General features: G+C 38.2%; 1 protein-coding gene across 1 annotated transcript; it reads right to left on the reverse strand.

Annotated features, from left to right (window-relative positions):
• Positions 1–1,059: 1,059 nt before the first annotated feature.
• fgf22 (fibroblast growth factor 22) lies at positions 1,060–26,588 on the reverse strand. Its single transcript, XM_079594027.1, has 3 exons — positions 25,643–26,588; positions 3,940–4,043; positions 1,060–1,899 (listed from the first exon to the last, which is right to left on the reverse strand). Exons 1-3 carry the CDS (start codon positions 25,977–25,979, stop codon positions 1,705–1,707), a joined length of 636 nt encoding a protein of 211 aa, XP_079450153.1. The 5' UTR covers positions 25,980–26,588; the 3' UTR covers positions 1,060–1,704.
• Positions 26,589–27,347: the final 759 nt, after the last annotated feature.

A 27,347-nucleotide genomic window follows, 5' to 3' on the forward strand; every position in this document is an offset into this window, starting at 1 on the left:
GCTAAAAGTTGTTCTGAGAACTAAATCTGTTTGCATTTGCCTGACTTTTTGTCTATGATGTGGACCCATGTAACCAATTAGTTGTGTTCCCTTCACAGCGCATGTTGGCATGTGAAATATGTTTCTTTTTGTTAAATCATTCCAATCACAAGAAATACATTTGAGATTTAAAGTCGTAATTATATATTTTTTGTTTGTACTGAAAAGGGCTTTCACACTGATAGTTTCCAAATTCATGGTTGCATCTGAAATCGCATACTTCCCTACTATATAGTAGGCGTAAGAATACCGTAGTATGTCCGAATTCACAATAAAAAGTATTCAGTTGACCTACTTCTTCCATTGAGATTCTGAAGTGTGCATATGATGGACACCTTATCCATGAGGCCACGGGAGAGGATTTATGAATGGAGGTGATGTGACGCAACTAACGCTGGTCACATGACAATATGGTGGATGTAGTACGTACGGATTACATTCATACTACACAGATTCATACTATATATAGAACATACTTTTCAAGAGAGTATGCCATTTCGGACGCAGCCCATGTTTCAAGATGCAACAGTGTGTTGTGGACTCATAAAAAAAAAATTAAAATTAAACAACCGTTGCTAAAATGCAATGTGATGTCCAACCCAGTCTCAATATAAAAACGTGCCTGTGGCGATATTTCTGCAAAGCAATATTACGTTGCTTTTTGCGTGTATCACGGCATAAGTGAAATAGCACCAAAAGTGCGTTTAGTTTTTTCCGGAACAAACGAACATGACTGTTAAAAAAAAAAAAAAAAAATCTAAACGCTTTATTTAGACCCTAAATCCTACCGACAGTGTAAGCAATAGTTGTAGCCTAATATATTTTAGAAATGTAATTTATTCCTGTGATGGCAAAGGTGAATTTTCAGCATCATTACTCTTCAATGTCACATGATCCTTCAGAAATAATATGACGATTTGCTGCTCAAGAAACATTTCTGATTACAGTCTAGCCTAGGCTAAATGTTGTTGTGTTGCTTAATATTTTTGAGAAATGGAAAGAATGAAATGCCTTTACTGTCACTTTTGATCAATTTAATGTGTCCTTTCTGAATAAAATTATTAACATCTTTAAAAAAACATTGACTGACCCCATACTTTTGAACAGTAGTAAGCTGGTTACAGTAGCCTATAGGCTGTCATTAAAATAAATTAGCCTATACGAACCATGCAATAATTATGGTGAAAGCTTTTTGAGTGTTTCTTTGTCTTTAGAAAAATACGTTTTCTGAAAAGTATTTCATTAGAGATAGGCTAATAAAATACCCCATAATCATCCGTTCTATGAAAAGGAATAAAAGCTGCCATTATAGTGTTATTTTCAGCCGGAAACTGCAGTGAATTATATATATAGGTTTTGCAAAAAATGTATGAGGCACATTTTTCCAGTAAGACTGGGTTGGTGATCTCTTTCAGAAATCTGCCATACAAATAGATGCAGTAAATAGCCTACCTAGTTAACTCAACAACAACATTAATACATAACCTGTACATCATATTAACAGCATTGCTTTAAACATTACTGAGCCAGAAGACAGAGTAATAAGTTAATGTACTGTGCGACAGTACTCAGAAAAACAAAAACAGACATACAAGAACTTAATAACATTTAATAAGTCCCCATCAAATGCAGATGGCACAGCATTGCTCATGAGGAAGAGTCCAGCTATGTGGGCAGCATCGGGAGGAAATGAGTAGATGGGTGTCTCCGTCTGGCTTTGTGTCCTCTGCGGGGTTTCCCTCGGCCGTTCAGCGACACGAACATCTGCCTCCCCCGGTGCTTCCAGCGCAGAGACGCGTAGGTGTTGTAGCCGTTCTCTTCGATGCGCTCTTTGAACTTGCAGCTGGGGTTGTATCTGGCCTGGAATTAGTCAAATGATGATTGCAGGATGAGTTACTTGTTGACAGCATCAAAATATTTACTGTAGTTTAAGACATCCAGTTATTATTATAATAAAAAAATGTTCACAGTTCTTGTTTTAGTTGTCCTTTGACAGAATAAAATTGGGCAAAATTGCATCATGTTATTTTTTAATGACTAATTTGTTTTTGTTTTTTACTTTAGAGGACTAACATGGTATGTAATTTAATTTATTCAAATCTGCTGATTGACCTATAGGCTTACTTGTCACTGGATTTGCCTATGTTTTTAGCAAGAGGTCCTTTTTATTAAGGCAGTCCCATATATGGCAAAAAAAATTATATATATTACAGTATATTTATAATTTCCTTAACATAGTATTTTGGTATTTTTTGCCTTAGCCAAGTTTTTAGATGAAATATGTCTTTAATAAAAAAAAAAAGTATATAGGCTAGGCTACTGTGTATATATATAATTTATTTTAAAATTCAAATTAAAGATATATTTAATCTAAAACTTGGTTAAGGCAAAAAAAAAAGCTAAATATTATGTACTTCAAATGGCAAGAAAATACATTTTCAATTGTGAAATTTATTTTTACTTAAAATATATATACTTAAAATGTATTTATTTTATATTGAAAATATATTATAAAATGGGCAAAAATATATTATTATTAATACTATTATTAACAACAACAATAATAACATATTTTTAATATAATGCATTTCAGTACCTCAAGGTTGCAAATATATTTCAAAATCTATATTATAAAAATGTTTTCAGGTCTGCACCCCCTAGTGAAATATAAATGTACCAAAATGTGTTTAAAATACATTTATTTTATACTAAGTATACTACAAATTCATTTACATATTTATGTACTTAATATTAACAGACTTCAATATTACTTTCGGTATAGTAAATTGTTATACTTAAAGTCTGCCAAGTTGGAACAACTAATTTTGTACTTAACACACTTTAGTTATCCGGCAGTAGTGTTGTGGATCGACCAAAGATATTTGATTGTGCTAAAATGGAACTATACTGCAAGATTAAATATCTTGCATTTAAAGACTGTTATTATACAGTGATAATACTTTCCTTAATAATAATGACATTAAAACACGTTAGGCTTAGTATTAAGAAATGTGCATTGTGTAATAAAGAATTACTCCAAATAAAGTATAATTATAATATTTATATTAAGTCTCAAGCGATTTGTCAGTAATATTAATGGGTACTTAATGTGCAATAAATGTATTTTGGTAGGGTTTTTTTTTTTTCCACTAGGACCCACACCCCAATATTCAGGTCATCCATTTTATCAAAGAATTACATTTGGATCCCCAAATCCAGAAAATGTGTTTATGTCCTAGGTAAATCTGAGAGTGAGTAATGTTCCAAACATCCCATTGTGTACCCATTACGCATTTGTATTTATCTCAACCAGCCTGTCATTGTAAATCAACCATCACCGTCTCGCATGGGCTCAAAAAGCCGCCTGACGAAGCTGCCACAGCTGGATAAAGCTATTAACTTGAAAAGGACAAAAAGGATGATGACAATAACACTTAGAGTCCCGATCGAGGCAGCTTTAACCTACAGTCCGATAAGATCACGGTGGAATGAGATGACTAATAATCATTCGAAAGAGTAAGAAAAGAAGGGTGCTTAGGCCTCGAGTGATTCCCAAGGTTTGTCATGTTTACTCTGGGGATCGGAGGACAGATATAGCCATCTGTAAGCCATCTTATCAAGGCTGGGTGACAGATTGCCAGGGTGAGATTTCTCAGAGTGCAGTTAAAACGCACCATGCAATGGGGCGTCTTCATTAAACAAGCAACAGACAACTGTCTGGTGGCACGCACTAACTTCACAAAAACAGTAAGAAACCGCAAATTCCTGTTATGACCTATTCTGAGTTAAATTACAGTATTAAAAGTCTGAATATCAATGGATATTCACTGGATGACCCACATGTTTCAAACGTCTGCTAAAACTAAAAGATGCCGAAACACTGTCATTCGATGTACCTACCGATCCGAAGAGTGTTCCCTTTTTGGACATAGCTAAGTACAGGCCGGTGCTGACAGATTTGATGGCGACAACTCCCACACTGACAGATCGGATTTCCATCAGACCTGAGGAGGGGAAAAGGGAACAGAAGTCTGGTTTAGAAAGGGTGAGTTTCTCCATCAAAAGCCACTCTATCATTACTGATTAGAACACCAGGCATCCATATGCTCAAGGGATGGGTTTTGTTTCCTCCCAGGACAAGGAAAAACAGGACACACTACAATAGGCCAGTTTGAATGATGCTCTTTGTGAATTCCCGAAGAACAACCTTTCCAGACATGTGTTTTCTTTTAAAAAACTAATATGGCATACTTAACGAAATGCTAGATTGATGTTATATGGCCAGTTTTGGGGGTAACGTTACGTATAATAACGTAACTTTACACATATACTGTATAAGTTGCAGGTAAATTACCGCATTTTATTTTTGACACATACAACTGATTTCAGATGTACTTGCCAATTGTAATTGACAAATTAGTTTGTTTTTAGGGTTGATCAATGCACGTCTGTTCTGTTGGTTGCTCACAAGAATGACAAAATAGTAAAAAAAATTGGTCAAAGATAGGGTTTTTCAAAATGTAAATACATTTATGATGCATAAAAAGTATCTAAATCTCAATGTTTTTCTAAGTGTGCATTTGTGTAAGAGTTTTGGTGATTAGTATGAAACTGTATGATTTGTGTATGGCTTTAATGACAAACTCTTTCTAATCTCTCTCTAAAAACAAGTATTAAGCTTAATTCATAACCCACTCAAAAACATAGCCTACACCTCAGTTGGGCGAGAGCAGAAATGAGGTCTTAATAATTTATATGAATTTGCAACAAATCAAAATCGTCCCCTTGGAATTATAAGGTTCTATCTGACAATTTTGTCAATATTGAGTTATTCACATATTCTTATTCTGTGACAACTTATTTACATTCTGTGATGTTGTTTTTTAAGTTGTGTACATTTTGGAACTTTTTATTTAGAAAATAAAAAGGTTCTTTCTACAGTCGAATGGAATGAAAAAACTTTAAAGCTCAATATCTCAAAACCAGTCAGAATGCAGATAGAACCTTATAATTCCAAGGGGACGAAATTACAAATTGTCAAGAGTTTGTGTTGACATTTTTTTGTCTTTTTGTCACAATCTAAAGAAAAATTAGTTTAAGCGGCCATTCACTGAATGCATTTTTGCATTCCACTGCTGCTTTCCCATTATTTTTCAGTTTCTATGTATTTTTCAACATGCGCTCAATCGATGTCTTTGACTATGTCTTTTGCGGAGTCTATTACAAACATTTCACCAATTTGATTATATCTAAAGCAATCTCTTTTTTTTAAATGATGGCCATCAAGCAAAGTTCTTCTAATGTTGTTTTTGCTCTGAAATGGAGGCTGGTCCTTTTGTCATGACAATAGAACAGATTGTTTCGGAGATGACCTGAGATTGTCCTGAAAATCTGTGAAAAAAGACTTGAATGCTTTCTGAGAGTGTTCCTCTCCATTACATCACATGCTTCTTAATGTCTGATGTTATCTCTCCAGAGCATCATGACTTTTTAAGGCTCATAAAAAGCAGCTTAAAAGGGAACCTAACCATTTGGTGTCAGCTGGGTGCCTCTCTATAATACTGCAAGGGGAAACGGTGCAGACAAATCAACTGTTGGCTTTGGACTGTAAACACTGTAACACATCAAGGTGCTGAATGAGATGTTGACCTAGTGCCAGTTGGGAAATGAACACACACACAAAAAAAGACAGGAAGGCAGTTCTGTTGAACACATGTGTTGCAGGTGGCAGACCGAAGAAATTGGGTTTGGGATTCTGGTTAAAGCTTTTCAGCTGTGACTGAATAAACCCTCGCCGTCAGGTTTGAGCAGGTGTAGTCATTTCTCAACAGCCGTTTCTTCCAGTTTAAACCCATTGATTAATTATCGTCCGCAACTTTGTTGCACTTCCTGGGATGAATGTACTTGTTGAATTATGCATGATTTATTATGATAAAAAACACTGTTCTGTCAAAAAAGGGTAGCTTGGAAAAGGGAATAGAAAATGTAGCGATGGAGTAATATCCTTGACCGTGTGTCATTTCCGATGGGTTTGGAAATTAAATCACTGACACTGATAAGATGGAAGATACTGCACCAACTTAATGTCCCTATATAACAACCATCTTTCATTTGTATTTTTGTGGTAAAAAGCATACAAATCTCTAAAAACAAAAATCAAACAAGTCTCCCCCCCCTTTCACACACAAACACACACACACACACACACACACACACACACACACACACACACACACACACACACACACACACACACACACACACACACACACACACACACACACACACACACACACACACACACACACACACACACACACACACACACACACACACACAAAACTCGAAAAATTTGAATATCATGCAAAAGTTCATTTATTTCAGTAATTAAACTTAAAAGGTGAAACTAATATATAAAGACTCATTACATGCAAAGTGAGATATAACAAGCCTTTATTTGTTATCATTTTGATGATTATACTGTAGCTTACAGCTTATGAAAACCCCAAATTCAAGATTAGAATATTGTGAAAAGGTTTTCATAAGCTGTAAGCCATAATCATTAAAATTATAACATAAAGGCTTGAAATATCTCACTTTGCATGTAATGAGTCCATATAATATATTAGTTTCACCTTTTAAGTTGAATTACTGAAATCAATTTTGCATGATATTCAAATTTTTCGAGTTTCACCTGTATATACATATATACATACATATATATATACACCAATATATACATACACATTAGATTTCGTATTCACCAATATATACACATTCAAAATATATATATATAGCCTTTATTTGGCAGATGCTTTTATCTAAAGCAATTTACAATGTATTCTATGCATGCATTATAAGAATCAAATGCAATAAATGTAATTTAAATATCTAGAAAAAAAGTAAATAATAATACAAATGAAAAGAAATTCACTTGGCAAGCATGAGAAGCCTAGTACAGCTGACAGGCACATAACGGGGTAAATAACATCTTTCTTCATATATGGGTCCATCATAAGGACATGCTGATAGATCATTCAGGTGTACAGCTGCACCTCATTCAATAGTGTTTGTGCTTTGAAGGTCAATTTGTTATTTCCTTGCTGTGTTTACAAACATGGTAGCTTTGGTGACGGACGCGTGCAAACAGCTCATAAGACATCCAGCCGGTCTCCCAGATGATTGGAGCTCACATTGAGTTTATGAGAAACGGTCGAGTCAAATGAAAAGCACCGGTGTCTGAAGTAAGTGAAGTTTCTTCTCATTTTCATTATAGCTGCTCAAAGGTGTCAGTCAAGTCCGATTCAGGAACACTTCCCAAATAAAGAACTGATTCAGAGTGGTTTTATTTAATGCACAAAAACCCCATCATCATCTTCAAATTTTCATATAAATTATACTTTTTTGAATAGAAGTTGATGCGTCTATTCTTTACCATTATTTGAACCAGTCTCAGCTGAACCACAGTTGAGAAAATCCAATGGATATTCTGTGCCGATTTGTCTAGGTGAAATTATTAAAGTTCTTGACGCATGACCAAACACCTGTAGAGCCAAGTTGGACCTTTATTAATCTTTATTCCCTTTGAAAATGTCCTCTATTGTGTCCTAAGCTCATGGTCCGTGGAGTGTTCAAGGAATTACATCTTTCATGAAAATGCCCAGTCCAACACAACCTAAAAACCTTGACTGAAATAAAGGTCAATCTTTACAATGCAACTATAGTCCAAATCTCGACAGAGTGACTCAAATGAGATGAATCAAACATTCCGAAGATGAACAAAAAGTATTGCAGGTTTTGAACGACAAAGGGGAGTAATTGATGTGAGAATTTTATTTACTTTTTCATTGTGCTTCTTCTTCTTTTTTTTAAATGAAAGAATTGTGCAAGATGCCAGTGAGTTTTGTAGCTGAGAATAATTTCAGTTCAATAGCGTCGAGTTTGTTTTCATCTCATTTTCGGGGAACTCGCTTGACCTTTGACATGTTTTGGCCCGGAGATGGCAATAAGCTGCTTGAACTATTACAAGCAAAATCCTCATTTCTACAGACTTAGTCAAGTGTTGACTACCCATTCTTCCCATCTCACATGTAACCTCTGAAAGCCCTTTGCACAGTCTTTTTACTCTTTCACTTTTGCCTTAATCTCCCACCCTTTACTTTCTGGAAGTGAGCCCATCTTCAGATCATTCAGCCCTTTTTGACATTGAAAGCAAATCATTTAAAAAAAAAAAAAAAAAAGCAGGAAGGAGTTCTCAAAGCGAGTCCTTTGTCAGAATTATCGTCGGGTGAGAGGAGCAAAGGGAGGAGTTGGTGGAGAACGCGGGATGTAGATGCTCGTAATAAGGAAAGCCAGGGCGGAGGTCAGGAGGTTCCTAAAATTATGTTTCCTTCAACTGGCCCTTTTCTCCCAAAAGGCCTTTGTTACCTACCTGAGATTTGGAAGCTGACAAGGTCTCATTAATGACCCGGCTTTTGTCGCACAGAGCAAAGTTCCACCCACATCAATTAAAAGAGAAGGAAGGGGTCGACAGGGTGAAAGATGGAGCTAAGTTTCTCCTGCGAACTCCCTCCCTTACGTGCTTTTTAAAGAGGGTCTTTAATTTCCCAGGTTGCCCCCTCCAGCAGCCCTCTCTGGCCTGTCGCCCCTTCGGGTGAAAGCCTGGGAATCTCTTGTGTCCAACTGGGTGCTTGTAGTTGATTGACGTACCTTTTCAATTTTTTCACAGTTTGCTTTCTTCCTTTAGAGGGTCCTGATGTTGTTTTTTCTCCTTTTCTTTCCTAACCCTTTTCAGATCACAACCTTTTCATGCTGGGTCCTTATTGCTGTGCCTAATGGCCGTGACCAGCACCTTTGATCAGATCAGCCTCCTCCTAGGTGCTCTTGAGCCCAATGAACTCTAGGCCTGTGTGTGTGGGATGAGCGTTCAGGCCGTGAGCCCACCCTAGTCACCACTGCTTTAAACAGCTTGAGTTTCAAGTGTGCGGGAAACCGCTCTGCCCTACTTTTGGACCATGTTACAGTCAAAATCGAATTTTCATCTAACACTGGTGCCCTGGGGAAAGAAGTTATCATCTGATGCTATTCCTAGTCCGTACTGAATTTGACAAAAAAAATTATGAAATTCTATGGTTTTCCTGTATTTTTGATCAAATGAATGCAGCCAATTGGGGAATATAACCGAGACTTGAGGTAATTTCATAATGGTTTTATTATCTCTAGATATGTTGTGGGGCCGTCATTGGATTCAAGTCTAATGTTTATTTCGTGTTTTCAGTTGGGTTCAAGTCATTTCATAATGGTTTTGATCCGAAAATGTATGGTATAAAGTAACATTTTACAACTTGTCCTGGCACGAAGCTCCACATTGACCACAGGTGTGGTCAAACAACTTCACTTGAATGCAGAAACGGCTTCTGCGGGGTTGTTAAATTTATGAGCTAATTAACTGCTGAGCGATTCCTAAAAGTATTCCAGTGAGCAGCTGAGAAGCTCCAGCCTGTGTTTACGGACATGCGTCATCATAACTATACGGAGTCTCCAAAGGTTACAGGCTATGACACACGTCTTCACAAACCTCTTCTACACTGCTACTCTTTCACTTCTGGAAAACCCCTCCATCCACACACACCACACATATACAGTACATATAATGGCGGATTGTCAAAATGACCCTGTAACCTTAATGGAACTGTCTTAGTATACTAATATAACTTGTCTATGCTCCAGTATTTAGCGCAATTTTCCACCTTGGCTTCATATTACTATATATTATTCAAATTACGTAAGTCTGTCAAGGCGTTAAAGTCTATAGTAATGATTCCTATGTCTTATTTAGATCCCATGACACCCTACACGGCCATAAACATAACTTATGGTTGTTATTGATGTAATAAATGTGTACAGCTAAGCTGTTTATAATAACGGTGTCCAAGCTCCCTCTAAGCTGAATGTGCGGAAAAAAGCTAGACATCTCTTGACACTTTCAACACTAAATAAACGGACGCCGTTTCAACTGCAAGTCAATTGATTTTCTGTATGAAACTGAATGTATGAGAACTAACTGATTAATTCACAAGATAAAGCGCTTTTAAGTTTAAACAAACTGGTTATTTTTTTAGAAAAAGCTGGCCCTCTAGATAACTTAGCAATATCTAAAATATACCGTGGCTCTTAAAATATACATATGGTGTCTAAAAATTAAATAAAGGTTTTTGGGGGCTGAAGAAATGCGTAACAAATATACACCGTTTTTTTGCCATTTAGAAGCAGGACAATGGTTTGTTCAGATGTACTCGCATGCCTTTTGGTCTGTTCTTACTGTGAAAATGGTGAAAGGGATGAAAGAAACAACGAGAGCGCAAAGAAAGGACGTGGCTGAGGCGATTCTTTGCCTGGCCTGATTTCTCTCTTCGTTCCCACATTCTTGCCATCTCCAGGGGGTGGGGTGGTGTGTGTTAAACTACGCTGGCTTTGATAACATCAGTCTTTCTCATCCTATTAGTCTGCTATCCATTGCACCAGAGGCCTGCGTGTGAGGTAAACATGCTCTTTTTCACAATTAAATTGGTCGTTAAATAGAGATTTTTTTCCGGCAATAATAATACCGAACAAGATGCGCAGTGGTCTTGGTACGGTTTTAGAGAACCAAGCGTAGGGAACAAGAGTAGAGAACCGCACAATACTTTTTTACCTAGATATAAACACTTTTCCCAAGATACTCACAGAGTTTTAATGGCCGATATCAAAATGTATACTTTTTTTGCCTGAATAAATTTAAAATAAAATACAAAAATCAATTCAATGGTGAATTTTGGCATCACAGCTTAATAAGATACTTATTCAAATATATTTTATTCATTTTGAGATTTGCTAAAGATTTAATTTAACATTGCATTTAGCAACATTATTAGTGTTTTTAAAAATTGACTAAGTGCTTAAATATCCGATACAAATAAATAAATAAAATTCGAAATTATCGGTATATTCTATAGTTCACACCTGCTAATGCAGCACACATGCACCTCTCTACTGGGATATAATACGGACTATAAGATTGACATATTTCAGACAACATGAACAAAAGCAAATAAGCACTCGTGCTCCAGTTCCTGTAAAAGTTGATGAAATCTGCACCATGTTTTAAAAATAAAATCAAATAAAAATATTTTTGACCAGGTCACACACATTGAAGTTAAATAACTCTGCCAAGCATTTACTGTCCAGTCTCATAAATGTCCATTGGCTGTAATGTGAAACATCTGTTTCAGACTTGGTCTTTACTTCTCGCCATGTGTTTCATGGGGCTCCAGTAGGCTATAATAAAGTGCATGTCATATTCACTCAAGCTTTACTGAATAAAATAAAGAATAAAAAATAATATTCTATTCCGTGCACTAAATGGTCATGGTTAGAAAACGGCATTTATCCTTAATACTGAAATTTATCTACTTTACTCCAAATACTGAAGACGATACTTATTCAAACACACACACACACACACACACACACACACACACACACACACACACACACACACACACACACACACACACACACACACACACACACACACACACACACACACACACACACACACACACAGGTTTATACACATTTAAGTTATTCATCTCTATTTATTAGAATTTGTACCGATGCACCGATATTACAAATTCTGTCTAACTTCTATAACTATATTGTCTAAATACAAAAAAAAAAAAAAAAAACTAAGGGTGCTTTCACACCTGCCTCATTTAGTTGGGTTGAATCGCACTAGAGTTCGTTGTCCCCCTTGGTGCGGTTCGTTTGGGCAGGTGTGAACGCACAACGCAGCAATCGCACCCGGGTGCGCAACAAAAGCGGACCAAACAAGCGAGGTGGTCTCGGTACGCTTTCAAACTAACTCAGGAGCGTTTCCGTTTGTGGTGAGAACGAGATCCGCCCTCGAACAGACCCAACTGCCAAAGAATTGCCAATTTTTGGACTAAACCAGCTGCCGTAGTCAGCTGCGCTATGGATTATGTCACTGTTTAGCAACATTAATGCACGCCTACTCCTGAAGTGACTCGCCGCGTGCAGTGCAATAAAACATTATTATCAAGCCGCATCCCTGCTTTTTGTTTGCCTAAAGTGGTGTAGACAAACTATATATTAAACTATGACCAGGGATACAATCAACCCACACAGTCGTTTCTCTATAGTAAAAAGAGGCGTGTTGTCTGCCGGATTTTTCCATTTATTTCTGGGAATTCTGTTGGAAATTTCCCGCACGTTAATTCTGACCAATTGAAGTGCAGTTACGGAAATACGTTCAAGACACATCTGGCCAACGAGTGATGTGGATGTTGTCACGTGACATTTCGGTTTGTTTCGTCAACTGATTCGGACCAGAGCAATCAGTGTGGTGTGAAAAGGAACCAAAACTCCTGAAAAATGTTACACAGTATAATTTTTCGCCATTGGACCGGACCAAATGAACCGAACTACAGATGTGAAAGCACCCTAAAATAAACTATTTTAAATGGTACATCATACAGTATGGAACTTGTACAATATGAAAAATATGAAATTCATTCTGACATTTGCTAAAGATTACAATGCAGATTATAATTCAGCGTTATTAAATTAGTAAAAATGAATGTTAGATGACTGGAAAGGTCATCCACATGTTAAATTATGGGTTATAAATATTTACAATTAAATATCCAATATCGACCGATAACCGATATGGTGCCGATATAGTGTGTATCCCTAGGCGGTCCTTATACAGAAGCCGTTCAGTTGCTATTGTGTCGGCAAGTGAGGATGTGCAAATTTGAACCACAAGCATCCAGGCACCTTAACTCAGTTGAGAGTCCATTATCACACTCATTTGCCAGGGTTGCACACTTGGGTGACGTTCCCTCTCACACAATTCAGAGCTGTTACAGTTTCAGGGGCCTGCCCTTGGCCTCGTTTTGCTTTTATGGCTCGCTGAATGCAAGCTCTTGGGATTAGCCAGGTCCTTCAAAGGCCATTAGAGCCAGTGACAGGTATCCCATTACCCCCCGCACACAGAGAGACGGCCCAGGTGAGAGGCACAGAGGCCAGGAAGGAGAGCAGGGGTCAGACGGGGACAAAGCGAGACTTAGCTAGGGCCCCAAGTTTCTTTCTGTCAGTTTGTCTGCCTTGTCAAACATACAGACAGCTCTTTCTGTCACTGACCGGTTCCCCTAACGCTGTGCAAATGTTTCATTTTTGTAAATGTGTGAAGTTTGTGAATGAAAAGTTGAAAGACACATAAATAGAGAAGAAGAAAAATTGAGTACTTTGGTGGGCTTTAATCTGGGAATTGTATTTGTATTAAAGTGCGTGGCTTTATTTATACTAATTAGTTGCACAAATCACTAAATCTGTATTGGCTCATTGAATTCAAATGATTGATCTGTCTGGGACGAACTAGCTAAATAACTTTGTTACATGTGTGTATGGTAGAAAAGTGTTTAAAACACTGATAGCGAGATTTAGAAACGAGACCTTGCTTTCGACACGGAGATAAGAGATTCTCACAAGGCACAGGAAGTCTTTCAATTACTGTCCCAGATAAAGAGGCCACTTCCAGAGTCAATGGATCCAGGGTCAAAGGCCAAATTACATCATCAACCCCTAAAACAAGATCCCAGAATGTCCGATTTCCCACAAAGCCCACTGAGACACTTCAATGTTCATCCCGCCAAATCTTCTCATGGAAAATGTGTCTTCTTCTTCCTACAGTGTTTTGTTTTACTGCACTGGCAGATTTATTCACTTGTTTTTAACTGGTTTATACTTAATACAAGTGGAATAAATTTGCCAGTGCAATAAGATTAAACGGACTCCAATTCAAGCAAATTCTCAAAAAAATGTATCTTGTTGCTGTAACTGCACTGGTGGTCGCATACTAGTGGCCAGACCTTCAACAAGACCGATTTCTATTGCTCCTAAAGGCTGAATAGTACATATCTGGCTTCTTTCTCATGTGAAACCAAACCCTCAGGATGGTTCCCTTGCTAGCATTTTTTCTCATTTAAAAAAACTATCAGACAATCACCCACCCACTAAGAGTTTTAGCATGCCGGAGGGCAAGCGGTGGCTCTGTCGTGAGGACTGAGAAGGCGCAATGGGGTTAACGAAGACATGGTCTGGTGTGTCTGGTCTTATGAGGTACTAAAAGGCGTGAGGTGGCACGGAAAGAAAGCAGGACCCCATAAATAGGCTTTTCTTTAATCAAGGAGAGGGTGTGCAGCAGTGCCTCCAAATCACGCATCACTTCCTGTGCCAGCAAGCGGGTAGACATCAATGGCCCGTTTGGATAGTTACAAGCGGATTCAAGGGCTATTTTGTGACTCAAGGCTTCTGTTGTTTTCTGCAGCCAACACTATCAAAAGGCCCAGGATTAAGGCTGAGGTCATTGTTGAAATGTGGTTAATTGCACCCAAGTTGCATGAGAGGAGAACCGTCCACCTGCCAAAATGCAGATGTCCTGACTAAAATCAGGCTTGGGGACGAGAGCATACTACCTCACCCTTGCAAATACGTGTAGGGCTTATTCAAACAAAGCTATGGTTTACCTTCTCCAGAACCTATATGAATCTAGAGGGCTTAAAGGATTAGTTCACTTCAGAATTAAAACTTCCTGATAATTTACTCAGCCCCATGTCATCCATGATGTTCATGTCCTTCTTTCTTCAGTCGAAAAGAAATTAAGGTTTTTGAGGAAAATATTCCAGGATTTTGGAATTTTTCCATATAGTGGACTTCAATGGGGTACAACTAGGGTACAGCGGTTTAAAGGTCCAAATTGCAGTTTCAATGCAGCTTCAAAAGGCTCTACACGATCCTAGCCAAGGAATAAGGGTCTTATCTAGCGAAACGATCTGTCATTTTCTAAAAAATAAATAATATAGATAGTTTTTAACCACAAATGCTCGCATTGCACCAGCACTGTGATACGCCGCGCATTATGTAATCACGTTGAAAGGTCATGCGTGTTCCGGAACTTCCGGTTCAAAAAAGTAGGGTAGGACGAAATACTCAACCTCATTTTCTCCTCCAACTTCAAAATTGTTCGACGTCGTTGTTTTACCTTTTTTATTTTTTATAAAAAGGCGTTAGACTTCGCTTTGTAATCGATACTTTTGTGGTTAAAAAGTATAATGTTTATTTTTTTTAGAAAATTACAGATCGTTTCGCTAGATAAGACCCTTATTCCTTGGCAGGGATCATGTAGAGCCCTTTTGAAGCTGCACTGAAACTGCAATTTGGACCTTCAAACCGTTGTACCCCATTGAAGTACAGTACACTATGGATAAAAATCCTGGAATGTTTTCTTGGATGACGTGGGGGTGAGTAAATTATCAGGACATTTTAATTCCTGATTAAATAATACCTGTTGTCACACAGAACAATTACTACAAATCAATTACATCACCCGTTCTACTCTCATTAGACAAAGTACTTAACCTAAAAATAGCAGCGGAGTTACAAAGGTTGTGTTGCGGAGACAACAGAAGAGAAGGTAGTACTTGAAACAGGGCCGACTGAGCATAGACAAGGAGTTCCACTTGGTCAATCCGAAGCAGGATGTTTTCCATGGCTGGAGCTCACTCTGTGTTTCAAAGCACTGAAATGAGACGAACCGAAAAGGAAGTTGACAGGCAGCACAAAGGGGCAATCAGCTTCTTGTCAGATCTGTCAAATCACTCAGCTAGCGAGAGAGGCCTTGACCTTAACACTATCCTCCATGGGGGATTTCTGGCCCTTGTCCACTCAACCTTGGTCTGGAACTTTCTGATCGGAGCACACCTGAAACTTCGCAACTGATATCAGCAGCACAGAGAGTTAAGACAACATCTCCCCTTGTTTCAAAGAGCTTTAACATCAGACTTAGCATCAGTTGGTGTTGAGCTTTCTACATAAAATAAATGCCACTTTTTGATATTTTGTTATACGTAAAAATAGAATAAGCACTAGAATTTTCCAATCAAATTCATAATATCACAAAATGAAAATATAAAATGTAAGTACGTTGATCTGTCTGTCTGGTTGTCAAACTTTGGGGAACATGTTTAACTTGGAATAAGGAATTTAAGGAATAGTTCACCCAAAAATGAAATTTATCCCATAATTTATTCTCCCTCAAGCCTACAGTAGGTGTATATGATTTTTTCTTTCAGCCGAAAACAACCGGAGTTATATTTAATAAAACCCCGGCTCTCCCCAGCTTTGTAATGGCATTGAATAGTGTGTTTTTGAAGCTACAAAAAGCTATCCATCTATGCATGTATGTAACTCATAATAACAATAATTTACAGTTCAGAAGCGAGTCAAATATTTATTCAGTAACTGCTCTGATAAACTCTTTAGTGAAACAAAAACACACAAAGAACCATTTCATAAGAATAATTTGTTCATGAATTGGACAACACACTGTATGTCTTTATTTTACTAAAAATAACCATCTAATTTGTAAAGTGTGGTCTGGCCATGATTAGTCATGCAGAAAGAAGAATAAATACATAATCATACAGTGAGCTCTGCTATGTGTTAACTTGCAGATGAAGGATCACATAATTGACAAACAGCATACATCCTGAAAATGTTGATTCAGCTAATTGGCCACACGGGAAACCAAACTGATATTGAAGAGCGTTTGCGAAATTATGTAATTTTTCAAGACAAAAGGGCAAGACAAAAAAGAAAAATGCGTCAGGAAACTGAAACTGAGATAATGTTTCAGTCTTGACAGCGTCTTAATGATGGCAGTGGCATGTCGGTTGCAGAGGTAGTGTGCTTACCAAAAGGTAGTGTGAACTTGCAATGAAGAAGCCAACTTTGAGGTACAATAAATCATTATTATCACTTCAATCGCCGCTGAAATCTGATTCAAGTTTTAATAGCCAAATCAAATCCTAGAGGCTATATAAAATTCAGTTTACACCATGGGGCAATCGTGTGCTTATGGCTTATTGTGTTGAATGGGCTCATTGACAATGCCCTTATATGTCATTTCAGGACAGCACATTTCAGCACAGCATGATTACTTTACATCTTTAGGTGGCGAGATAAAGCTGTTGAAACATTCAGCGCATGTAGCTGGCCTTCATAGTGGCCCGCCTTTTGTTGTTGTCCTATGTCTGATTTCATGCAAACAAGCTGATTATGATAAGGTATGGAAAGAGTTTCTAAATCTCACATACACTGTTTAACATCTGGTTTAGATCAAAAGCTGCCTTATCACATAAAACAACGCTGATAAAACTTTGTAACTCAAATACACTACTGTTTAAAAGTTTAGGGTCGGTTTTTGAAAGAAGTCTCTTATAATCACCACGGCTGCATTTATTTGATCAAAAATACGGTAAAAATAGTAATATTGTAATATATTGTTACAAAATAATGTCACATGATCCTTCAGAAATCATTCTAAAATGCTGATCTGGTGCTCAAGAAACATTTCTTGTTATTATCAATGTTGAAAACTGTTGTGCTGCTAAACATTTTTGTGGAAACCGAGGTACAGAGGTTTTTCAGGACTCTTTAATGAATAAAAAGTTTTAAAATAGAAATAGTAACATTATAAATGTCTTTCATGTCACTTTTGATCAATTTAATAAATAATCCTTTCTTGAACGGTGTTCATTTCTTTAAAAAAACATAACGTAACTGACCACAAACTTTTGAACGGTAGCAATATACTGTAAATAAACTGTGCTACCATAGTGATATGGCTGTTTGCTTAAAGCTGTTTTATATTGTTGTTTGTTGTCATAATGATCTATGTACATAAGTTGTTTTATAACTATGATTATGTCAGCAGCAAATTGTTCAACACACTTCCAAACATAAGACAGGTATACACAAACTTTTAATTTCATATTAAAATGTTTTATCTTGGGATTTTATCAATCAAAAGCTGTCAAAATCCATTGTCACATTACTTTTATTAAAGCACAATATTAAATGAATTAACATATCTATGGTAGAAAGTAGGGGTGTGCATTGGCACTGCCCTCACAATTCGATTCGATTACGATTCACCAGGTAACGATTCGATTCAATTCGATTCTACGATGCATTGCGATGCATCAAAATTCTACTGCACACAACAAGGCAAATTTTTCATCAGTCATGAGGCAATACAAGCAGTCATATATTGAACAACAGATTTTATTGGCTGCTATATGTGTGTATTATCACTACCATTATCACTGCTGTATCTTTGACATAAATGTCATTAGCCTAAACAAAATAAAATTGAATGGTACAGGGTATTGTATATGGCATTTTCAAACCTGAAAAAGAAAACATAAATCACTGCTTTCTAGGGCTGTAATCTCCCAATCGATTAGTTGATTGTTGGTCGATACGTTCTGGCTTGACCAAAATTCTGATTGGTCGATTTTTTGCCGCGTTCATTTCATCAGTTTTGCCGCGTTCATTTCATTCGTTTTGCCGCGTTCATTTCATTCGTTTTGCGCGTTCATTTCATCAGTTTTGCGCGTTCATTTCATCAGTTTTGCGCGTTCATTTCATCAGTTTTGCCGCATTAATTTCATTCATTTTGCGCGTTCATTTCATCAGGTGGAAAGCACTAATTGCTAATGGGGGTGTTTTCAGAGCACCCCTGTTTCACAGGTAACAGTCTGTCTTCAGAACACCCCCCTTGTTTTCACTTCTTTTGGATTATCCCAACCCACTGGAGGAGAGACAGATTGAAGAAAGTAGGCTACTAAGGTTTGCTGAATATTATTTATTTAATTGAGAGACCGTTTAATTCATAGTCAGTCCTCTTCTACCATGTCAACAAAGACATCGGCAGCATTTTTTTTTAGAAGACGGGAACATATTATTGGAGCCCAATGCGCGCACTCGCGCAGTGCCACTGTTTGTATTAGTTTTGAGCCTAGGCCTATGCTTTATTTTTCAGTTATTCACTTTATTTCGTTTTTTCTCTTGATCTGGTTTGTTTAATAAATATAATTTTTTTATTAAAATGGACGTGCCTTTTGTGTTTAAGAGTAAAGCTTTAAGTTAATAAGTCTATTCGTGTCTCAGCCGCGAAGCTGCGCTCCTGTGTTCAGCCTCGTCTTGTTAAGTTTCCCATTAACTTCGTAGAATCGAAATGTGCCCAGATGTCCGCTTTTCCAAGCTTTGGGTGCGTTTTTAATTACCCGTCTATCGCGGTCATCTCCCTCCGCCTCAGCCGTCTTGATTGTTGTTGTTATGCCCACGGAAGTAATAAACTTCACAACTTTATTGTCCAACTCAAGGCCAGAAAATAAACAGTGACATAATCGATTATGGCACTTTGCCGCATCGATGCTGAATCGTGCATATCCCGCATTGCGATGCATCGCCGAATCGATTATTGTTGACACCACTAGTAGAAAGTAGTATGTGATCAAAGTCTTTCAGTGGTAGTCATAGGAATCCTCGGGCAGATGAAGGGTGGGCCTGTTTTTTAGTGACTCACTCATTTTATTGTGGTTTTTTACAACTCAATCAGCTGTACAAGTGTAAAGACGTGCACTAGGTGTGTCACATTCTTATCGTGACATATTTTATAAGTAGTTTCCTTTTGATTTTGGGTCTGATTGGAAACTTGAGCTTGCAACACCTAAGAGATCATTCTTTTCACTTCAATTATTGATGTATCATTATAAATAGACAAGTGATAAATAGCATCAATTTAGGTCACCGAAACATGAGGTGAACCACTAATAAATACAATGGACTTGCAAGAAAACCCAGAGGGAGACTTACAGCAGAATTCCTGTGTATCATTTCAGACTAAGAGAAATCAGTTTAATAAGCCTGTATTTCGACTTCTGATATTTATCCCAAAATGACAGGTTTTGACATTAATGTTACCGCAATATATATATACTGTGACTGGGAAATAATGTGTAAATCTCAAATTGTTATAAATGCATGCATGGGAATCCCACAGTAGTCGCTCAGAGTCTCCAAGATACACCATCTGGGTTAACCTAAGCTTGAAGTTGAACAGCTTTAATCAAAAGGTCAATTCAGAGCGACTACAATCCCAAGAGGGTGCTCCAATTTGCCGCTGCCTAGTGCCTGAACCTAGTCACAATGAGGCCGAGTCTGTCTGTCTGTTTAATTTCGCCTCAGAGCCAAGAGAGGTGGACTGTGTTGGCTTTGGCAGATGTTAGTCAGCATATGGCACTGCATGATTTAGCCAAGCTGTGGGTTCCCAACTGATCTAATTAATACTTGTTTTACATCCCTCACAAAAAGTTATAATAATAATAACAGTGCTAATGACTTCTCATTCAGGAAAAAATGGTCTCGGGTCAATTTTCTGCAAACATTACCGTTTGGCTAGCGAAGATGAGAAAAGCGGAGCAATACCTTTTGAACCATGAGACTGCCTGTCAGTAATTGCACCGCTGGGTATATAGAGTGCTCAACCTTTAAATGAAAATATATATTGCATTAGTTGAGTCATCATAAGACTAGGCACAGTTTTATGTTGTTATCGTTGGCTGTTTTTGTAATATCATCAGAGATTACCAGATTTAAACTGACACTCTGTGACTCAATAAGTACATTTACATGCGCTTTAAAAGTTTGATTTCCATCAGGATAAAGAATGATTTAGAATGATTAGGCTAAAGAATGATTTGTCATTTTAAAATGTCAAGCGTTTAAGTCTGACTGAAATCATGCCAGTTGGATTTTTGCAAAGTTGGATTAATAGACCTAGATAATGTGATTATAGCCTTGGGGTTGTGTGCATGAGAAGACAAAGGTGATGTGCAATATTCATTTAATCCTTAAATATTTGAATACACATGTACATTTGCGAACAATAAAAAGAGTTATATTGACAAAATTCTTGCTATGAATGAAGCACGGCTCACACAGAAGTCACCTTCAAACCAAGCAGCTTTCTGTTGATAAGTGTCGCAAATTCTACCAGCTTGAACTCTGAATGGGGAAAGCTTTTGCCCTCATGAGAAATTCCAGATTTTGTGTATTCCTATTAACCATTGTAGTATTACTGCTTGCATGTCCCTAGAGTCCACTGTCAATTCAACCAGGTCCTAGTTCTGGCACTAGGACCAGAGGGGTTACATTGGTGCCGTGACCCGGGTGGGAGTGATGTTTAGGGGGGTGAGTGTAACGGAGGCCAGCTAGTGAGAGCTTTGCATGTGAACCTCAATCCCCTGATCTCAGGAGGCGTGCTAGAGACTGGTTTTTAGTGTTCTTGTTAGCGCCAACCTCCTATGCCGGAGACCCAGGTTCAAGGCCCGCAAAGAGTGGGGTGAGTAAGACCTGAGGGGTTACAATTGCAACATGTCTTTTTATCCATTCATGACATCAAAAATGGCCTTTGGAAAGAGAAGAGGTAAGAGAAATTAGGACATTTTAGCTCTACCACTCTCAGTGTCAGTTTCTGTCTTTTTCACTTTCCCAGGGCCAAAAACACCTGGCAAGCAATGGCTTTCGAGCCTTTTCTCACTAAACTCTGAACTACTGTCCATCGGAAGGATTAAAAAGGCTGGATTTGTAGGATTTTCTTTTTTTTTCCTGGCACCAAAATCTCCAAGAGGCCCCTACTGGCTAAATGTAAGCAACATTCCCAGACTTTCCAGAAGCGTCTGGAATCACCTAGCACCCATGTGCCCTGACCACTTAAACTGTCACAAACCAGGAGCTTCACTACTATACTTATGAAAGGTCCTTAGTGGAGTACATGCCCTCTCACTCTTTAACAAATTTGTTTGAGCAGGCATGCAAGTACTTTAACGTCTCATCATATATTGATACTTCTAGAGGACTGTTAATTAATTTTATGAATTCAGCTGTCTGTAATCAAACAACATTCTGTAATTCTTTGGTTTTCTAATAAAACACATTATGCAGATCTGATATCGTGATATAATATAATATTGGGAATTTATTTTCACCTCCCATGAATTCTCCAGCATTCAGTCGTGCACAATATTTCCTCTGTGGCCTCTAGGCGTCCATGAACTGACAGTCTCTCTTTTTGAAATATGTTTTAAATAATTCCACAATATATTCAGAACGGGTGGATGATTTTCTTCCCGTGACTTGGGTCCAAGCTCAACACACCTATGAAATCACGGCAAGGGAAAACTGTAACATCTAAAGCAAGATGCAGAAAAGTGAGGGGAAACTTGGTAAACATGACACAACTCTTGTAAATACAGCTGAAATGGAAGAAGGAGAACGAGAGAAAATGAGAAACAGAGGGAAAGGCCTGGCAAACTGCAAAGTGGCCATATTTTAGCAAAAGTGACTTTTCTGATTATGCCTGTCGCATGACTTTATTTCCTTAAGCACAGTGTTGTTGCCTGGACTCAAGTCAAGCATTTGATGTCCTCAACCACATACGCCCTAGACTTCAACAGTGTTCTTTTTAAAGCCAAATGTTAAGGGGAAAAAAAGAGTTAAGCTGGTTTTAAGTACCTGCATCACGAAAAGTGTAAAAGAAAACAACCTTGGCTAAGGTGAAATCCTTAAGCAGAATGGACAGAAAACATTGGATAAAGATTGATCTACTTTCTTACCAACTCACTTTAGTTATCAAGTGGTGGTTGATGGTTACAGTCTTTACCTTTGAAGTCTGATAGACATTTCCATTCCTTTTCTTTCTCATGCCTTTTACAGAAAACTTGTAAATTACTACATTTGTTACTAGTTAAAAAAACATTATATCTAAAGAAACTTTCATGGATAGCTTGGCTTGAGCAAAATGAACTAATTTGCTAAATTGAAGGCCATTACTGATAGAGTAGCAGGTGAAACTCACACTAGTGTATGGGTCTTCACAAAGTTTGCCTGGGTAGCTTGTTAGCCCTCGCTGGTAGATTGTGAAACTACACCATTATGTGTGCAAAATACATTTCCATTGACAGGTGAGGCAAGCAGCATATAAATTGTAAATATTTTATTATACTGTAGTAGACAATTTGTCTACTACAGTATACTACACAATCAAATTTTTGGGAGGGCTTGTAAAACCATGAAATTTACTTGTTTTTCTTGTTTGCTCCCTTTAATGTATCGTACCGGCAGAATAGTTGCTTGCAAAGGGATTGGGACGGTGTCTGTTTTTCTACTGCCAACAGTCAATAAGCACTAGCCTACTACTTACAGTCAGGTGTACTACTACAACCCTTCATTTGCACTCAACAGTGAAATAATAGTCAAATAAGCTTGTTTAGTTTGCATTAGGCGGCCATTAACTGTGAACGATGATAATTTTATTGTAGTTGATTGACATCAATCTACTTTGAATCCTGAAACCTCAAAGTGCTTGTTCCATTCAGCACCTGGACAAAAACAAGTTTCAGGAATTGGAGCCAAAGCAAGGCTAGTTTGTGGCCCGTTAAGCTCTAAAATTTCCTGACATTTCCTCCAAGTCATGTTGTTTAATTTTGCCCTGGCTCAAACAGTGCTATCTAAAATTATTCTGCTAACAAATTAAACTTTAGCAATCTTCCAAACATGCAGTTATGAGCTCATTAACAGCCCTTTAAAGGAATCCTCAGCATGAACATTTGTGAATTAAGTATGGAAACTCAAACGTACTATAAATGTGTGTTGTTCAATGCACAAATGCAAAAATATCCCCTGCATCCTTTTACCTCTCAATCTATCTTTCAGTCCTTTTCATCGAAGCCTCTTCTCTCAGCTGTTCCAGTCTGCAGTTCACTGGGATTGATACAATATTTTCCTACCTCAATTAGCCAAGGGCCCGTTGACTTATTCCAACTGTTTTTGCACCTGAGAGTTTGGGAGTGAGAGTTGGAAAAAGTGAGAGGGAGAGTCAGTGCAGGGCTGTTTGGGCAACGCAGCAGTGTTGACGGACGCTGAGGGCTAAGCAGAGGACAAGGTGGACAGCAGCAAAGCAACACCAACAAGATCAATGTAAAACAAAGTTCTGATTCTGAGTTTACTGAATGAAGTCATGATACCTGTACTTCAAAGCCCTTTTTTGTGAAAATCTAAAATTTCCTCTAATGTGAACCCTGAAAGCAAGTAGAGAAATTCTTCACGGCTAATTGATGCAGGATATCTTTCTGTGAAGGGGACCCTCTTTGCTAAAAAGGACCTTAATTTAGGGACAGGAAATGAGAGGATGGTAAGTAAATGCACAAGCAAATTGCTTCTGATGGCTGTACAATTTCACCCAGCTGTATTAAGCACACGCATCTTAGCTGATCTGAGACAGCCGTGGAGAGCAGAAACTCATAAACAAATGTCATGCAACAGTTAAGATCTGCACAGTGGCAGATCAGTTAAAGCAACTTTCCTGGAAAAAAGTCTGACTCACTCTGTTTTGCAACAACACACACATACACAACAACCACGGTCAACCCACCATGACACAGACCATGTTAAATCCCAAATTCAAATGAACGGAAAGCCACTGCTAAACCCTGACACAGGATGACATAACGTAAAACTCCAGCTGAAACAAGTGTAAAGATAATGGAACCAAATTAGGAGGTAGGGGAGAAGTGATTTGTAAGGAGCATGGGATGACCCTGATGACAGGCACATCTGGTGGATTTATCAGTGTATAAATCTGCCAACTTTCTACCAACTGCACCTGCTTTTTTTAAAATGTGCATACACCCACAATTTTCAGTGGGGCTAAAATAGTCAAAGTAAAGAAAAAAAATTCAAACCTTCACTGGGGCTTTACCCTTAAAGGAACATCTTTGCAACTTATTTAGCCCTTAAATGTTAATAGCAGAACCGTAAGCGTACATATTAATGCATACTCTAAAGTACTAATATGCTCCTCTTAGAGGTACAAAGTCATCCCTTTAAGGATACTGCGCCAGTGACAAGCTGTTGTATACCTAAAAGTACAATTTTGGGACTTTTTTTCTGACAGTGTATGTCAGAATGTTTTAAGATTCTAAAAAACAAAACACTCATACATTGAATATATGTATGAGAATATGAAACTGTACTTAACTGCAAACAAAATACACAGTTGTGATTACATTTTCCATTTAAAAGTGAAGGACTCGATGTTAAGTTTTGACAAATCCTCTCCAGTTCAATTGATCCCTTATTTAAATATAGAAGTCAGTTTCTTCTTCAGAGTAAAAAATAAAACAGGTAACATATACATAAAAATTAAGACAAAGTCACAATAACAAGAAATCACAAGTAACAAGAAATTGTCACATTGTGAAATATCAAGTCACAAGATAAGATACGTTGCAATTAGGAGATATAAAGCTGCAATCATGAGAGATAAAGTCACAATTACTTTTTTCTTTTTAAACTCTGAGGTGGAGACAGACTTCCATATTTCAAATCGTAGTATTTTGTGGGCCAATATAAGGGCCTTCACATTCCCATGAAAGTGTTTTGCGTATTACAAATCCTACCTAGCAACACCTTTGTACATGCTCGTAATAAAAAAGTCTGACCCTACAAGCAGAGGACTAAAAGAGCCATAAAACTCAAATGATAAGAGTCAATGGAAGATCATAAAGACCAAATGAGCACGACTCCCTTTCTGCAGGAACACATGCATGCAGAAAAACACTCTGTGTCTACTCACTGTCAGCGTAATTCTTCCGGCGGGTGCCATCCACCTTGCCCGTCTTGTCGATGCAGAGAAAGAACTTGTTGGCGGAATAGAGGCGTCGTAGGCGAACATCACCCTCTAGGTGGTTGTAGCTGCGTGTGTGCCGCTCCAGAGTCCAAGAGCAGTTTGTGCCCTGTGCCAGCACATGAAGAGGGTCATGCCCCAGTCCAGGTGGGCAACCTCCAAGAGCAGAGCAAGCCAGAAAGAGCAAGGACAGGCATACCAAGGAAAAAGGATAAGAAGGGAGGGCTGAGCCAGCAAAAGTGAGGTCGAAGTGGAGACCAGCGGTAGTAGGTGTCCATTTGCACATGATGGGTCAGACTCCCAAGATGCACCTTGCACAAGTAGTCGGCATGATGCTGGTCGTCGCTGGGTACTCTGCCTCACGCAGACCCCTTTAGCAGGAACATGAGAAGAGATGGTAAAAGTTCTTTAAAAAAGAAAATGGTCTTGTAACTAGCTGTCTTCTGGTTATGCTCTTCAGAGTGATGAATGAAAACTCTGCAATTCCATCCTGAAGAAACGTCTCGGTCTTGTCAGATTGTCTTAGAGCATTCAGGTCCCTCAGTCCAACCTGACTGAGTTGCGGAAGCCTGTGTCCTGTGTGATGGCTGCACCTTGCAGGGCTCTCCTCTCAGCCAGAGGTAGAGCAAGGTGAAATGTGAGGCTGCCTGACCCGTGCCTGTGAATGAGCGGAGTTGAATGAGTGCGTGTATGTGTGTGTGTGTGTGTGTGTGTGTGTGTGTGTGTGTGTGTGAGAGAGAAAGATTCAAAGAGACTACAGAGAGAAAGAGAGGGAGAGGATATGATAGAGGTGGCAGTGAGAGCAAGTCTGACAGACTGAACAAGGCAGTAAAGCTGTAAATGGGTGTCTTTCTCTCTCTCACTCTCTGTGCCTTGCTGTCTGCCTGCTCTTTGGTGGGGTGGCTCAGTTCTTTCCTGCATTTTATTCAGGGCAGGGCTTGCATCTGGGGGACTTGGATGGGTGGGGCCTGTATTATTCATAATCATTTTAAGTAAATGTCACTCTCAATATTGTTTACCTTTTACCGTACTGTCATTCATTTTCCTTAAAGGCCCACTGAAACCAAAATGTAAGTTTTTTAGCTTTTAGTATGAATATTTTAGCCTTAAGGTTATGAATAAGCTGGTGTGTTCCAAAACAATGATAAAATTTGCATTTAGGAAATATAATAATTAAAAACGTACAGTCTCTCACTTCCACTAAAATGGATCATGGTATTTTATGACATCACCGCGGACTTCAGCTACTCATCACATCTTCTGTCCAATAAAATGCTCCCTAGAATCTTAAGCGTCCCGCTCCCTATGCTATAAATACTACCTAGCCAAAGCGACTATTAACACGTTACAGAGCAATATGGGTTGCCGTTTTCCAACAGTACGCGGTTAAGAATGAAATGGCTAGAATTTATTCACACCTATACTACTGAATCTAACGTATCATCAGCGCTCGGATTCGCTTACATGGTGCTCTAAAGTATGACTTGCAGTCTCTGAGGTAAACTAAACGCTATTGGCTATTTGAAAAGGGGGTGGAGCCATTCAATATTTCCTGCCTCAGCTTCCTGTTTCAGTGGAAATTTCATCAACGCATCATACAAAGCTGTGCGTTCCAAGACACTTCAGTGGGCTTTTAAGGAAATTGTTCATTTTC

This window comes from Phoxinus phoxinus (assembly GCF_949152265.1).
Source record: "Phoxinus phoxinus genome assembly, chromosome: 20".
Lineage (NCBI taxonomy): Eukaryota > Metazoa > Chordata > Actinopteri > Cypriniformes > Leuciscidae > Phoxinus > Phoxinus phoxinus.